General features: G+C 41.1%; 2 protein-coding genes across 2 annotated transcripts; one reads left to right on the forward strand and one right to left on the reverse strand.

The window, feature by feature from the left end:
* Positions 1-2,103: 2,103 nt before the first annotated feature.
* LOC130166646 (ecto-ADP-ribosyltransferase 4-like) lies at positions 2,104-4,017 on the reverse strand. Its single transcript, XM_056372338.1, has 3 exons — positions 3,735-4,017; positions 3,341-3,480; positions 2,104-3,243 (listed from the first exon to the last, which is right to left on the reverse strand). Exons 2-3 carry the CDS (start codon positions 3,476-3,478, stop codon positions 2,344-2,346), a joined length of 1,038 nt encoding a protein of 345 aa, XP_056228313.1. The 5' UTR covers positions 3,479-3,480; positions 3,735-4,017; the 3' UTR covers positions 2,104-2,343.
* A 1,862-nt stretch (positions 4,018-5,879) lies between these two features.
* On the forward strand, positions 5,880-15,186 carry vwa10.2 (von Willebrand factor A domain containing 10, tandem duplicate 2). Its single transcript, XM_056369806.1, has 18 exons — positions 5,880-6,312; positions 6,621-7,130; positions 7,447-7,654; positions 8,425-8,510; positions 8,622-8,715; positions 9,184-9,312; positions 9,407-9,593; positions 10,028-10,197; positions 10,343-10,455; positions 10,727-10,843; positions 10,982-11,185; positions 11,278-11,413; positions 11,506-11,658; positions 11,765-11,857; positions 12,045-12,154; positions 13,069-13,233; positions 13,526-13,849; positions 14,303-15,186. The coding sequence occupies exons 2-18, from the start codon at positions 6,927-6,929 to the stop codon at positions 14,732-14,734; spliced, it is 2,925 nt and encodes a 974-aa protein (XP_056225781.1). The 5' UTR covers positions 5,880-6,312; positions 6,621-6,926; the 3' UTR covers positions 14,735-15,186.
* The last annotated feature ends 1,596 nt before the right edge of the window (positions 15,187-16,782 follow it).

Below are 16,782 nucleotides of genomic sequence, written 5' to 3' on the forward strand. Positions count from 1 at the left end.
GTTTGGAACCACCCTACTGACTACTACATCTTTACTCCCAGATAACAGGAGCTCTGTCCTAACCTTGGTACATTTAAACTCCTCCACTAGACTAGTTACTGGGAGCTGAAGTATGCCTTTCCCATACAGTGCCACCGTGCTTAAACATCTAGGAACACCTAGCCACTTCCTGATGTAAGAGCTAACTAATCTTTCCATTTTTTCTGCAGCAGATAATGGAATCTCATATACAGACAGTGGCCACATCAGCCTGGGAAATAACCCAAACTGCAGACACCACAGATTCAACTTTCCTGGAAGCCCTGATTTATCTATTCTATCCAGTCCCTCAGCAACATCCTTCCGAGCTGCACTACCTGTTCTCCGTCATTCAAGTCTGCCTTGTACCACCTACCTAGACTGTTTACTGATTTTTCCCTAATTATTGGAATTTCCTCTTCGTCTATTACAAACTTCCTATCACTTAACTTCCCTCTACTTATTGAGATACTTCTAGACTTACTAGGCTTGATTATCATACTAGCCCACTTTAAGTTTTTATTAAGTCTCTCAAGTACTCTTTTCATACATGGCACCGTTGTAGTTATCAACGTCATGTCATCCATGTAGGCCCTAATTGGTGTAAGGCGCGTCCCATCCTGCCGCCTCTCTCCACCTACAACCCACTTAGAAGCTCTAATGATTACCTCCATCGCCATTGTGAATGCCAATGGAGAAATCGTGCACCCTGCCATAATGCCTATTTCTAGCCTCTGCCATCCTGTTGTAAAGTCTGCTGTGCTTAAGCACAGCCTAATATCTTGGAAATACGATTTTACTAAACTTACCACTACTCCGGGCACTTTAAAATAATCAAATGCCTCCCAAATAAGGCTATGTGGCACTGAACCAAACGCATTTGCAAAATCCAAAAATATGACATGCAAGTCTCTTTTCTCTGTCTTGGCTGCCTGAATCTGATGCCAAATCATGCTAGTGTGCTCTAAACACCCTGCGAAACCTGGTATTCCTGCCTTCTGTACTGCAGTATCAATTAAGCTATTCCTTTCTAAATAACTAGTTAATCTCCCTGCGACTACGCTAAAGAAGATCTTCCCCTCTACATTTAGAAGAGAGATCTTTCGAAACTGACTCAGGTCTGAGGATTCCTTCTCCTTTGGAATAGAAACACCTCCTGCCCTACGCCATGCTCTGGGAATAACCTGTTTCTCCCAAACTATTCTTAATTGCCTCCACAAAAACTTTAGGATATCAGGTGCGCTTTTATAAACCCGGTAGGGGACTCCATTTGGCCCTGGGGCCAAAGAAGCCTTTGCACGCCTGACTACCTCCTCAACCTCCTTCCACCTGGGTGGTCTAACATCCATCTCATGATCTATCTTTCCTACTGGTGGCATGTCAGGTTGAAGGCCTATTACTCTATTCTGCTCAAAATCTGAATACGTGATTCTTAGATATTTTTCTACTTCTAACTTTGTTGCCTTAAGCTGCCCTCCCTTTTCCTGGTTAAACAATCCTTTAACAAACTTGAAAGGCTCCCTATAAAACGCTGTCCTTACATACTCTTTATTCTTTCTCTTTTTCCTAAGATATTCAGCCCTTCTAAGTACTGCTAGTCTGCCTCTCAAATCTTCTTGCAACACATTAATTCCCTTCCTCTCTTCCTCTGTTGCCCTTTTCCACTGCTTTCTTAACAGAGGAAGAGAGGAAAGGAACCATATAGTCTGAGATATGAATACCTTAAGAGTGTCTACCATTGTAGGAAGATTCACCAGTGTTGTGAAACTATCATCTACAACACATGTCCCTAATGACTCACAAAAAGTCTCTCATGGAATAAAGAAAAAAAATCTGTGTACATGCAGGGTAATTTCTTTTTCTTTTCTTTTTTTTCTTTTTTTACATATGGATCTTTGACCTTTGACAAACCATCAGTGTCCTGCATTATTCAAATATACGAAAATATTTTAAACATAAAAATTGCAAATGGAGAGGGTCCCTGTAATACATTATGTGTTTTTTAAAAGTGTTCTTTCAATTCTTAATAAAATAAAATTAGACAAAATAACAACTTATTGTTTATTAGCAAATGTTTGAAAAGTTTTAATACCACTGATATGACCCAAGGAATAATTACAATATCCCACAGGAAGCTTTGTTTTATACAAGTTCATTTATTTGAGCAGTGCAAATACTTCCCAGTAAATATGTAGAGTCCAGTCTGGAAACAATCAAAAATGCTTCAAATATCTGAAATGGTATTATTGTTTTTTATTGGGGTTTTTTTTTGGGGGGGGGGTTTTGGGAATGTGTCCCATTAACACCTCGTCTCCCGTCATTGATTCAGTGGCTAATTCTCACCATCATCGCAATAAAAATCAGCACCAGCAGAGCACCCGTCACTGCAGCCACAAAACACATTTTACCACGGATTACAAGAACTAAAGCAACTATAACCATCAGTAGAACATATACTAACATCCTCATCCCCACACCGTTTTTATGCCAGTGTGTTGGAACATCTCCAAAATATTGTTTTATTTGATGTTGATGTAGTTTACAATTTAAATCTCTCGCTGGTATTTTGGTGCTCTCTAGCTTGTAAACCACACTGCACCATTGGTCATTTGTTAGGACGTCAGTGATTTTGAAAACCTCATATGGAGGTATCAGCACCTGTCCCATTTGGTTTGTAGCAGAGTAATATGTCACATCCGCACCAAAGCATGTGTAGATCTCAAAACAAGACACATTGCCATTAAAATCAAATGGCGGCTTAGTCGAAGCTGCCAAAGTGAAGGCACCAAAACGCATGTTTGTGTTGACGACATTGCGGTTAAACTGTCTCCATGTCCTGTGATAGGTGGTTCTGCACGACGTCTGATTCTGATGCAGAACTTGAATGGCATCGGTCAGGTAAAAGTAGAAATAGTGGTACTTGAAACCGTATGTGCTGTACTTGTGTTTCCCTGTTTTCACTGCTTTGTTGAAATCTTCTTGGATATGTTTCAGTTTTGTGTACATGTACATGACTATAGCGTGGTCTTCTTTCAGGAACTTGTACGCAGGTTTCTTTGCATTTCTTTCAGCTGAAGCCCAGGCAAAACTGAAGTTTCTGTTAAAGTGCCACTCAAACACGCCAAATAGGTCGATCATAGAGGCTGCTTCAGATCGGCATCCGTCAAACATGTCATCAATGGAATCTGTCGCCATATCCAGAGGTAAACCCTCACTCTGAGTTTTCTGCAGTTATGGATAGGAAACAACTTTATGAGTAGGATCAACAGTTACAGAATGGTTGTAATATAGTGAATCTAAAAGAAAGAAACTGTCATCCTACCTCAGCAGGTTTCTGAGGCCACCAGATTATTAGCAACGGGTCATGACACAACAGGAGCATCACCACGATCAACACACAAAGAGCCACCCAGCTTTTCAATGATTTCAGCCCACATGCTGGTCTTTTGCCAAACTTCATATCTAAATGGAAACAAAAAATTTGAACTGAAAATGGCTAACTCTTCAATAGCATGGTTATCAATCATATATTTTATAATTATTATTATATGTGCATGCGCATTTACTCAGTATGTAAGTTTAATTCTGCAAGTAAAAAAAAAGTGCCAGTGGCTGGATCAGGAATCAGTAACCATAGAATATTTCCTTGTTGTCTGATCCTTCAGTAAGCATCCTCATATTCTCTGCTTACAATATATAAAAGTGTTCTGGCTTACCTTTCCTTTGGAAAGTGCTTTCAATAGCAGCATTATATTCCTTGAATGCAAAGAGTGCAGATGCTGTGTCAGCAAGAAAGTCCCAGCTCACACACAGGATTTACAGGTACAACCACTCAGCCCACAGCACACAGACAGACTGCCTAAAGGTGCCAGAGCTAGCTTATCTTTGCCTGTGATATTTAAATAGCATTTAATGGTTGATGCAAAACCATTTCACAAAAGAAACTGTTTTTACATTTTACTTGACTAAAAATGCTTTTCTTTTCCTTAGTTTGCAGCATTTTCCCACACTGTGTGTTTATTTGTCATGTGTGAATGAAACCTTGCTTCACACTGGCTCTGTCATAATACTATTTGCATTGGCAGAGGGAGGTTCTACATGTGTTAGCATGTGGTACATCCTGTTAGGTGGGTTGCTCAGGTAAAAACAAACAAAGTTACAAAAGCACAGACTAAAACAGAAGTCATTGTTTTTTACTGTGAAAAAGAGTAAAAAACGTGAAAAGTGATAGCAGTTTATCATCTCATATAGACAATACTTAACCATAGTGCTGCTGATGTTGTAAGTTACACAAAAGTGTATCTTTAATGTGTTTATTTTGCCCATCTGTTTGTAAGCCTTAGTATTCATGATCTGTTTCACCTTAAGAGCCACTTCACTGCACCTGCCTGCTGTGTTTGGGTCCTCCCTGCCTCTGCTGCTACCACCAGCCTTATATGACCATCAAATCAGTTGAATGAACAGGTACTGTATGTCAGTAGAGTAATTGCTGACAACCAAATTCAAATAACTTTGTTGCTGTCTATCAGGCCAGTTGGGCCAGCCAGGTACTTAAGCCTAAGAAGATAAAAATGTAAATATAAGCCCAGGATAAGCTGCCAAGTAAAGGTACATAAGGTCAGTGCTAGAGATTGGTATTGCCTGTAGATTAATGACGACACAGCAGGATGCCATCTGCACCACCTAGTGATGGGTCAAAACATCATCTAACATCAATACTGGGCCTCCATTGCTGCTCACCCAACATTTAACTCTGTGTATTGAAAACTGAGGAATGTTACTCTACGAGTTAATCATACACACACATTCTTCTCTGAAATTTCACAATCACTCGTTGATGTAGTTTGACGCCGTTGAAAAATTCAGCTCCATTCTAAAGTGTCAACAACCGCATTGAGTGAAGAGCTGAAGGTATGTCAGTTACTTCAGCACCAGCCGTGAACAGAGGACGGTTTATCTTTTTAACTATGTTGTTTTAGTTTGTGCACAATGACTCACACACACACTGAATATGTCAAACAAAGGTTACGCATAAAATATGCTGTTGAGCAGGATTTTGGCGGTTGACACTGTGACACCCGACAGATTTGTAAGTGTTATTGTGCACGTATACAGGTGAGCTGAACTTCTAATGACATGTAGGAATTTTTCTGAGTCTTATCTTTGATTTTGGATTAGTTATATCCCAATATCATTATCACAGCACTGAAATTTCAGTACCATCATGAGACAGAATGTTGTGTTTGATGCAAGTTTGTGTTGTCTTTTTTCTTTTTCTTTTTTTTACTTCTAATAAATCACGGTTTCTCAGCAGTCTCAGGCCTGTCAGGACAATGCAACACAGGCAGTCGGTGTACTTTACTTCTACTTCTAGAAAATAAGGCAGGTGTGTTGCAAGAGTGAGGTGAGAGATCAACGCCACTTCCATTTGTTATATGATAACAAAAACCAGTACTAATAAATGTAGATATCTAATTTTATGTAGCCTTTTCTCCTCTTGGGTTATCATAAGATCCTTTGAGATACTGTCAAGGTATTCCACAGGGTCAACAGGTCAAGACAAGGTTCATGTCTTAAAATGCTCTAAATGCACTTTGCAGACTATAAAGGTCATCACGTGTGACTGAGCTAGAAAGCAGAAATAAGCTTTCTTACACTTTTGCACAAGATTTATATTGATCTCACGGCTGTGTGTTAAGTATAGCTAGAACCAGGGGGTACTTGGCCTAGCTTAAGACAGGAAGCTGGGGGATACAGCTAGCCTGGTTATGTCTAAAACTTAAAAAAAAAAAAACTCTCCAAAGTAACAACACCTCTAAGCTCACTGTTTAAAACTGTGAGTCTCATTTGTTTAACCGTTGCACAAAGAGACATGTAAAAACAATTTTTGATTTGGGTGAAAGTTAAATGTGAGATTGGAAAAAAAAAAAAAAAACTCTTCTTTGGAATGGGATTTGTTACACACAGTAAAACGCACACTCACATGTTCTTACTCAAACATGTACACATGCAAAAAAAAAAAAAAAAAAAGGAAGGGCATGTGGGAGTTCTCATGTGGAATTCTATTCATCTGCTCAATCATTTGAGATGGACATAACTATAAGAACAAAGAATGAAACACATACACAAACACACACACACACACACACTCCCAGAGTGTAGAGATAACACACAGGAAACGCATAGATCTACACACAATATAATCTACCTAGACATGGAGTTCTGATGTGAGACAGTGAGACTGAGGCGATGCCAACATCTGAATAAGGCTGGACGGCTAAAGCACGCACAGAGGTAAGAGTGTGTAGAATTAATTACAATCTTCTGTATATTATTAAATGTATTAGTAGCAATCTTACACATATTGTACCAGTTCAGAGTCTCACATTTCACTGATCGATGTTTCAGTACAAAGTGTAGGCTACTAGCATTTAAAAATCAGTGAAAGGATGTTCTCTTCAAAAATATCAAGATGTCCTGACGCATAATTGTTACTTATTTATCTTTAATCTTATTTTTGAAAATCTTCACCCCCATCCCCACCCCACCCCACCCCACCACCACCCTTCTTTCTGGGCTGATTTCATCTTTTTCTCTCTCAGGTGTTTTCATTTGCCACTTGTTGCCTCGTTACACCTGGTTTACTGCCACTAACCTGTCTGGGCTTGACCACATTGTTTCCTGTTTGAGGGAACCCATTGTGGAGTTATTGCACACAGTGGGGGAGATAACTTACCAGAATTCCTCTACTTCTGCTCAGTTGATGTGTGGAAATAGCTATACAGAGGGGGAGCCGAGGTGAAGGAAAGAGTTGAAACGGGCAGATAGAGGACACAGGACAGTAGCGACAGGTTTAGAGACTTCTTCTTTACCCTTCACCTTTTTCATCCTCTGGCTCTTCCTCCATCATGACTGCCAGGCAGACAGTTATGCTCCTGATGGTGGTGGTGGTCCTCTCACTGCCAGGCCTCATTCACTGCTTCCAGCCACTGTTCTCATTTGATGGAAATTCCACCACTCACCGTGACATCACACAACGGGCCGTCCTCAGGAAGACGGCCGAGGTCTGCCGGGATATCGCTGCCTCTGAGGGACGGGATTTCAGCCTGACTGTGAGTTGGGGGCACTGTGGTGCATTCAAATATCTAGATTATACATTATATGTTTTGGATTTATTTGTATTCTATGACTTCGGGACAGTGTTTCCACATTTTAAGCTATTGTCATCTTCTTGGACATAATGCTGAAAAATATAAATAAATGGCTCAATCTGAATTTCAAAATAAAACAACTGACATAATTTGAACCTTTGCACTCACATTCTGAGTTTCTCTCCTTCAGGCAGGAAAATAAGAATACAGTGTTTGTGTTTTACACTTACATATTTCCCATCATGTGGTTTGCTATTTGTCATTTCTTTGTCTCCAGATTGATGACAGCCTGTCAGCTGACATGGTGCAAAGGGCCTGTTCCTCTACAGGTACTTTCACATCTCTCCTCTCTAGTGTGTTGTTCCGAACTGCAATTGCCAATATGTACTTCAGCAACGCAAAAGTGGACGTGGTGTACGCCCTGAGTGAGGAACACCATTTTGATGATGAGACCTTCCAGGGAGGACGGGATGTCATCACAGCAGGTACACATCAAAGATATACCTTAAAGGTGGAGTGTGCGATGCTGGAGAAAGACTGAACCCAACAGCGAAACAAACATACCTCTCTCGTCAGAGTTTCTTCAGAAGCCAGACATTAGCAAACGGGACAAAACAATACTGACCTGTTGGCTCTGTGAAACATAGCAAAACCATTGTTTCCCCAATCAATCCCAATCAATCCCATTCAAAACGCCACACAGTTGGGCCGCACAAACAGAGTACACTGCTTATTCTCCTTCCCCTTGTAATACTTAAATTGGCACTATTCATTAGCATGTGCCAGATTTAGCGTCTCTCGCTCCCACTGTCCCCTTTCCCCCATCTCACCTCTTCTCTTCCTCTTTCCCTTGTGCTGTGCACGAGCACAAACACCCCCTGTTTCTCAGTGGGTGGAATTGTCAGTCCAAGCCATTTTGTTTATATCCCCTTTACAGAGCGAGGGCTGTGTAGGAACATCAGATTTTTTTTCAGAACACAAACAGAACAGAGAGTTAGCAAGCCATGAGGAGATGTTCAGTAAATTTGCCAAAAAATGTATGAGATTAGAATTGTTTACTCCACCTTTAAATGTTAAGTGTTTAGAAAGTGGCGTACTCTGGTGGCAGAATGTGCATGCAACATAACTTCGATTCTGGTGAGGGAACTTAACTTTCAAATAAAGGCAAAAATGTCTTTTAAGTTTAGAGCATGCATCTTGCCTAGTGCAGCTACAGTTTGCCCCCTAACTTTCTCTATGGGACTCTGCTGTTGAGGTGTGTCTGCTGTGAAGGCCAGTGTGAAGCTGGAGAATTTTGTCGCAGGGAGATGGACTCTCGGACGAGTCTGTCACACCTTACAGGTGAGGTTGATGATTATTTTGTTATAATTTTATTTTGGGTGGATGGTGTTGGAATGATTATAATGATAAATCATGGTGATGTGAATAATGTTTCATATTCTTTATATTAAGGACTTCTACAGCCACAGTAACTGGGTGGAGCTGGGGAACAAAGCTCCTTACAGCACTCTGATCAGACCAGACCAGCCTCTTGAGAACCTGGCAGGTAGGATATCGATAGTGCCGTCTGGGTGTAGAGTGACTGTTTCAGCAGCAACTCTTGTTCACAAAACTGATGTTTTGTGAGAATGCCTCTCCACTTCAGTGAGCGATAACACAAGGAACACTGGCACCTAATCTGTCACCTGTCATTTAACAAACACCCACCCTGCTATGACTCACATGGCTTTACATGCACACACACAAACCCACACAGGTCTACAGTTTAGTACCTTTTATCAAGTCAAATGAACCATTAAATGATACTTATTCATACCAGCTTTCCAGGCTCTGAATAGAATTATTTACATATATAGACATAATTCACTCTGTCTCAAAGTATTATTTTGTGTAAGGCAAAACTTCCTTCAAATTTTTTTTCAGATATGTTAACCTGCATTTGCAAGTGAATTACCCATACCATTATGTTTGTGCATTCTGTTTCATCTTATTTTATTCACTGAATTTGCTGCAGGCCCAAGTACTCCAACCTGTAGAAACTGTACAGGAGGGAACTGTGCCGACAACCTCCTGCCTGACCTCCTGCAGCAGGGGCTTCTCACTTCAGGCTACTTCAACATCTTCTCCTCAGCAAAACCTGCAGGTAACTTTAAGGAGTCGTCTACATTTATTATGTGTTCCACTCTTAGTATTTTGTGAACATATTGACGTAACACAAATATTCTCTCCGCTGTAAGGTAAATGCAGCCATGGTGGTTCATTTGACAAGACAAGCAAACGGGACCCAGTGGGGGGTATCAGTAAGGATGACGTTGGGTCTAGTCATGGCTCACTTCACCACAAAGCAGCTGATTTGGCTGTGAATGCCACTATGGAGCTACTGGAGGACATCAGAGTAGCTGTCGGAGACGAGAACTTCCTGCGGTATGGGACACTGTTACCTGGGCCGTTCTGACCGTATACAAGAATAATAATAACATGACCGGAGTAGGATGGCTGTAGGGTGGATGGAGCTGTAACACCAAATGAAGAATGGCTCCGACTACACGTGTAAATAAAATCACTGATATGGTGTTGAAAACAACAGTACTATGCATGTTAAACACAATAAACTTTCACTTTTCAACAAATTTAGCTCAGCTTTTTACCACAATATCTAGATGTATCTCATGCTCGGCTGCTTCATTTCATGCTTGGCTGCTTCTAAACATTTGTCTTCATGTGCTAAGCAGCAGCAGGGCAAATGGTAATCATTAATCACAGATAAATTACCCATGACCATCAGGCTAACCCACATAAGAAACAATAACAACATGAACAGGTAGTTATGTTTTTCCCCCTCTCTCTTGTCCCTACAGACTGATGGGCCTCTCCCAGTCCTCTGTGCTGTGCTTCGTCATTGACACCACAGGCAGTATGAGTGATGACATCGCCGAGGCCAAGAGAGTTTCCTTCGAAATCATTGACAGTAAGAGGGGAACCCAGCAGGAGCCCTCTGCCTACATATTGGTACCTTTCAATGACCCAGGTGGGTAACTCACAAGGAGGTTTTTGTTGTCCATTACAGAGAAGTGTAGCCTGTTATCTCTGTAATCTCTTTCTGTCCCCTAATAGCCACAGACAAATGTTTAATTAAATGAGTGATTTGGATCAATTATCTATTCTATATCCAGGTTTTGGACCTCTGATTATGACAACCGATGCAGATGTATTCAAAGACAGCATCAACATGCTGTCTGCAAATGGAGGAGGGGACGTGCCAGAGTTGTGCTTGTCTGGACTGCAGGTGTTGAGAATATCATATGCAACACTTTTCTGCTGTTATGCAATAATTGTAATTCGTTTTGTAAAGCAACAACACAAGAGCATCATGATATCATGAGACAATTCCAATTAAAGTCACTGAACAATAAAATGTGGTTCATGCCTGATCACACTTGTTATTACCTAATACACTGATTCATAATTATCCTTGAAATCTAAATTTTAAGAAATTCCTACTCTGGATAGTTTTTTAGTTTAATAACACTTTTTCCTGTACTGTATATGACTGACAGCTTGCCCTGACTGCAGCTCCACCCTCCTCTGAGATCTTTATTTTCACCGATGCTCCAGCTAAAGATGCCCATCTGAAGAGCACCATCACTGCTCTTATAGAGAGCACCAAGTCTGTGGTAGGTGTCACCTTTTTATCAACCTTCATTCCACAGAAAAAAATGACAAAATAGTATGTAAACAATTGTGGGCTTATATATCGTGTATGCAGTTCTAATATAACCTTTACAAGTATGTTTCTTTCCTCATTATTTTAGGTTACTTTCATGCTGACAGACGTCCTGGCCAGTAGACGGCGCCGTAGAAGCGCTCAAGGAGGGATTTCACGTGCAATGAGCCAATCGGATGCCCAGCTGTATCGAGACCTAGCCCGAGCCTCTGGGGGTCAGGCCATTGAGGTCACTAAGTCAGATCTTTCTGTTGCTACAAGTGTTATCGAGGATTCATCAGCCAGCGCTGTGGTAAGATATCGAACAGGTAAATTGTACCTGACTGAAGATGCCACTGTACAGTACGTGTTTAAATGTGAGGCTTCTGTTCCTTCCTCTTTCAGGTGACAGTTTTCCAGGTAGTGAGGAATCCTGGAATTCCTGACAATTTCACATTTACTGTTGATGGTTCATTAAGGAACATGACTGCGTACATCACAGGAGCCTCATCTCTCACATTCAGTCTCACCAGCCCCACAGGTGCGGTTATTGCTAATGTTGCTCCATCTACCATCGATAAGGTCTTTTTTGTGTTGGCAGTGTTAGTGTTAACATGTCTCTGTCTCCTCCAGGTGTATCTCAGAGTTCCAGTCAGTCCAGTGGTCCTCTGGCATCTCTCACTACAGCAGGAAACCTGCGTCGTTTAAGCCTCGACACAGACAATCAAACAGGGTCATGGCAAATCAGCGTTAACTCCAATAGTCCCTACTCTGTTAAGGTCACAGGTCAGTCATTTTCAAAAGACTTTATTTCATGGGTCTTTGTCTGCTGTTGGTTTTTATTTTTTGTGATTTTTTTCTTTTTGTTTTTTTATTTGTGTTCACACATCAGGTCAAAGTTCGGTGAACTTCATTTATAACCTTGTGGAGGCGCATGAAGGAGCCCACGGGGACTTCAGTCTGAAGGAGGGACGACCTCTTTCAGGTCAGGCCACTTTTATAATCAATGTCACCTTCAGCTTTACAGTTTGTATTTAGTCTTGTTTCCTTATCGTCCTCAGCATCTTTTAAAGAATCATCATCTGCCAGACCCTATTCTGTCATATTCATCTGTGTGATAATACATGATGATACACATCCAGCTCTCCTTTCTCTCTTGTCCAAACTTGCAGGTGGTAATGCCAGCCTCTTGGTCTCTGTGACAGGAAGTGACACAGTAAAGGTCACAGAGGTCACTCTGTTTGACAGCTCAGGGCCAACAGAGGTCAACGGATCACTACAGGCATGTCAGATGTTATAACTTACTTAGTAACTAAAGTGTATACTTTACATTACTCTTTACCAATTTCAAACAAGTTGTTTTCTTCTACATTAAGGGAAGCCATTGGTTGTAGTTGATGTCACTATGCTTTCTGACAGCTGACTTTCACATCTTCAATACTAGAATATCCTAAAAAAAACAGCGCTGGAATCTTTTATCACACAATGATTATGTAACTTAGACTAAAATAAAGCAAACAACAACGTGGTGAGTCCACAGTGAGTTATATGTCTCTAAAAGTCGATCTTCATACAGAACTGTCTTGAAATGAATTGGACACAAGTAAGGACGGAGCGGAGCAGTTGAAGACAGTCTTTTAAAAAAGAGAAAATGTTGAAAAAGTTGACAGCCACTTACTGGCACAGTGAACTAAAAAAAGGCTTCCACTGGCAACCACTCTGGATTTCAAGCTTGGCACTGCTCCTTTGGCAGCATCGACAGGTTTATGCTGAGATGCATCAACATAAGCCTTTCACTGTCACATTTCTGCAGTCAGTGGCTGCTCTTTTTTTTTTAATTCTTTAAAAGCTCATTCCCATTTTTTGTGGAATGATGACATTATTTGAAACCTGCCTGCCTGGAATGTACAAAATCTAATTTGATCAATTCAGTAAGTTTTTGATATTTGTTGTTAATGAGCTACTAGAAAATCTCAAATGTTGACTTTTAATATTTTTCACTGATTTTAAGACAAATCATGACAGGCAGTTAGGATTATTTGTGTCATTTAATCACACAGTGAAGAAGCTACTATGAAAAATACATGTCTTGCAAACTTAGATTTCAAAGTAGGTCTGCAGCAGAAAAACAATAATTCCTCATGTTACAGGTCTGCTCTGTGACAGCGTGTGTCTTTCTCTCTATGCCCTCCACAGTCGATGGGAAGTGGCAACTTCCTGGTGACATTCAGTGGAGTACCACCAGGTGACTTTGTGGTCCGCCTGAAAGGAGAGGACAGCAGCTCCACCTCCAGGTCGGCACCGAGCAGCTTCCAGAGACAGGCCTCCACACAGATCAAGACCTCCAGCATCTCTGTGACTGTGAGCTCAGTCACGCTGTTTTCTGCCTCAGTGAAACAGTAGTTTGTGTCAGCATTTAAAAAGTAAAAGGTTTAATAGGTTTTCAGGACAGCAGGCTTCACTTTTTGCAATTGCCAACTGGTAAATTGAAACTCTTGTATCCCCCGAAATGAATGGTAACAATATTTCAGCTCCAAGTTCATATCAACACCTATAAACATATCATTAAATGCAATACCAAAAGAACTGTCTATCCCTTTTATAACCTAATATTTCTGTTTTACTTTCCTACCTCCACTTTCCACTTTTCCAGTCTCAAGCCAACAACACCAACGTAGAACCTGGCTCCACCGTCTCCGTCCCATTCACCGTCACCACATCCACCAACGGAGTTGTTAACGACTCTGCAACCGGGACGTTCACCGTACGAGCCAACAACGACCGCAGCTACGCTTCCACCTCACCCAGCACGGTCACCATAGCGACAGGAGGTGGAGGCGCGGCCAACGGCACTGTGACCTTAACTGTACCGTCCACTGCTGCGTCGGGAACAGACGTGACCCTCACAATTGAGGCAGAAAACGCAGCTGCCACCGACGTCAACTACGCTGTGCTCAGGTTTTCTGTGGCTGCCAAGGTAAGAGAAAAAGATATGGAGATGGTTTCGTGATAATAGTTTTGGTGCCAAGCAATATTCTATGTGTCATATTTTTAACATTGATACTTTGTTGTTAAGTCAGTTGTGATGAAAAAAAAAAAAAAAATAGTCAAATTAATAATGGCATCAAAGGACAGATGCTGGGCAGCCCCTGTCTCATCAATGGTATTGAAATTGCTGATATTTTTAAAGATTAAAACCACATTTCCTATGTATATGTTTTATTTTTATTAGACTATTATTTAATTGAATTTAATTTGGCCATTTGTTGTCTTTTGATGGCATTTGTGGTGCTTTTTGGTTACAGTAAGGTGATAAAATAATTCTCCCAAGTTTAGTTCTTGTGCTTTCCCTTTTTCATAATGATTTGTACGATGCCCCATACCCGTCTTATTTCTTCATCTCTCCCACTTCTGTGTCTGTGTTGCCCAGGTGACAGATGTTACCCGCCCTGTGTGCCAGGAAGTCAGTACATCAACCAGCTGTCCCTCCTCTTCGTCACTTTGTGCTTCCTCACAGTGGGAATTCATTGCTAATCTCACCGATGGCATCAACGGGACCGGGATCGAGAGCATCACCGTCCGCCAGGGGAACGGTACCCTCAACACCAGCACGGTGGCTGGAGCAGAGGGCGAGAACATTACAGTGGCTACCTACAGCGCCTCCTGCTGTTCACAGAATGTAGAGCTGGCTGTCGTGGACAAAGTAGGAAATGTGGGGACGTGTGTGGGACAGGCTAGAGAATCTACCACGTCTGCACCTGTGACTACAGCTGCACTTAACACAACATCCACAGGAGGGCCCACTTTAAGCATATCACGCTGTCTCTGGATCAGTGTTGCGGTTTCTCTCCTTTGGAAGTAAAAGATAAATGTAAATCACACTATAAATATAGCACATGACTCAAGTCTTTAACCTGTTTATAATCTCTGCTTGAAGACAATAGATTTATTTACTGCCTATGTGTTTTGGATGTATGAAAAATTGAGATACTTTGTACAATTGATTTAAAATAATGGCGGTGTGTAGATCTGTTGCACTCATAGCTGAGCGGTGAAGATAATGTAACATATCTCCTAATCCAACTTCTTCCAATTTACAATTTACAAATTATAATGAATATGTATACAATACAAGTAGTTTTAGGTTTCAATTTCTAGTTACATTTCTTCTGATGTGTATCTTTATAGTAATTTAGTAACAGAAACACTGTTGTATTAAGGGGATATTGAATTTCTAGACAGGTATGTTTTTTGGTGTCTTTGTTCTATTGACTGGTCTCATGGTTTCTGTTTGATAAATGGTGATGAACAATAGACTGAACTCCATTCTTGACAACTTCCTTACAGAAACCTGTGCCTGATGTCAGACATGCATTATCACTGATAGCAATTCTCTGTTCAGTTTTATTTGTATTATATCAAGGTTTTACAGGGTATAAGGTAAAGACATTACAGTAACATAAAGAGTAACTCAACAGTTCCCACAATGAACAAGCAGGCAGGGGATCAAGAGGGATTAAGGGAGTTAGGAGGGTGGAGGGGTTACGGGGTAAAAGGGTGGGGGGGTGGGATGTTAGTGCGTAGTGGGGGTGGGTTAAGGAGGGGGTTAGGGGTGTGGGTTTAAGGGAAATGGAGGTTTACTCCTCACATCTTCCTTTCTCTCTACCTGAGCGCACCTGAGCTTCTCCTCCAGATCTTTAGCTTCTTCCTGCCACTCACTCTGCTTCTGCTGGATCTCGGCCTCCAAGTTTTTGAGATTGGCCATGGCCTGATTTTCATCTACCAGTGCCATCGTTTCAGTCCTGGCACTGGAGACTGCCTCATCTTTTTCTTGGACGATATGCTTGACCTTCTCATCGCACTTCCCCTTGTAGGCCTTTCAGCTCAGCGACTGCCTTCTCCTACCTGACAGTTGACTTGCTCTGGTCGAAGGAGAGCTCCATCTCCTTGACCCTGTTGCACTCTGCCCTCAACTCTTTCTTCAGCTCACTGTCTCAATCTGCTGTAAGCGTAGATGTTCTTTCAAGGAGCGGACTTCTTCCTCTTTTTCTTTTATATTTTTGTCCATCTTCCGCACGGTGTCAGTTTTTTTTCTGCTTGGCTCTCAGCGACTCTACAGTCTTCACCAGACTGGCCAAGTCATTTCTGGCCATGAAAAGAGTTGAAACCAAAGAGGCCTTTTCATCCAGCAGCATCTTTCTTTGAATCAAGGGCATGAAAGCATGAAGCATTTTACTTTGAGGTTGTCCGTCTTCTTGGGCAGCATCCTAAGGCTGCACGTGTCCAAGTGACTGAAAGACATAAATACAATACATGCAATAGGTATAAATACAGTTCCATCTTAACTTTGGATACACACCAAAGGACTGTCTATATTGTACAGCACAACAGTTCATTTGAACTGTTAAAGGCCAATAAAATCTGTTATAAACCAGAGCATCCCTACCACTACAATGAAGTTTCCCTCCGACACTGATTAAGCTACTAGTATATTTAAATCCTGTATTGTATAATCCTCTGTATTTCACTGTATTTAAATACAATCCCTCAGTATAGTAAAGTGAAACATCCTCCAAGTATCCATGAAAACTCCTGTCATGTAAACTAGATGACATGGGAAACGTCATTTCAGTCTGATTGTCTGTAATGTGGTGGGGGTTGCTGAAAATGAATCTCCTCTTTAGATAATTATTCATTGTCATTGCATTTATTGAAGCATCAGACAAAAGATGAAGAAATAAAAGTGAAACTAAGCTAGCTAGATAAGTGTAACATTAAAAGTTTGCCTAATAGTTGCTTGGAAAAATACTTAGAAAATAGTGCTTAGAAAATCTCACAATGTCTTTTTTCCGGCATGCCCACAGTACCCTCTCTCAAACTGATCTCCGTCAAGTCAGTTTCACCTGTTTA

The sequence above is a fragment of the Seriola aureovittata genome, chromosome 3, assembly GCF_021018895.1.
Source record: "Seriola aureovittata isolate HTS-2021-v1 ecotype China chromosome 3, ASM2101889v1, whole genome shotgun sequence".
NCBI lineage: Eukaryota > Metazoa > Chordata > Actinopteri > Carangiformes > Carangidae > Seriola > Seriola aureovittata.

Coding starts and splice junctions, on each gene's coding strand:
- LOC130166646 (XM_056372338.1), bottom strand. CDS start 3,478: ATGAAGTTTGGCAAAAGACCAGCATGTGGGCTGAAATCATTGAAAAGC. Junction 3,244..3,340: donor GGCCTCAGAAACCTGCTGAG/GTAGGATGACAG, acceptor CCATAACTGCAG/AAAACTCAGAGTGAGGGTTT.
- vwa10.2 (XM_056369806.1), top strand. CDS start 6,927: ATGACTGCCAGGCAGACAGTTATGCTCCTGATGGTGGTGGTGGTCCTC. Junction 9,594..10,027: donor GGAGACGAGAACTTCCTGCG/GTATGGGACACT, acceptor TTGTCCCTACAG/ACTGATGGGCCTCTCCCAGT. Junction 11,858..12,044: donor GGAGGGACGACCTCTTTCAG/GTCAGGCCACTT, acceptor CCAAACTTGCAG/GTGGTAATGCCAGCCTCTTG.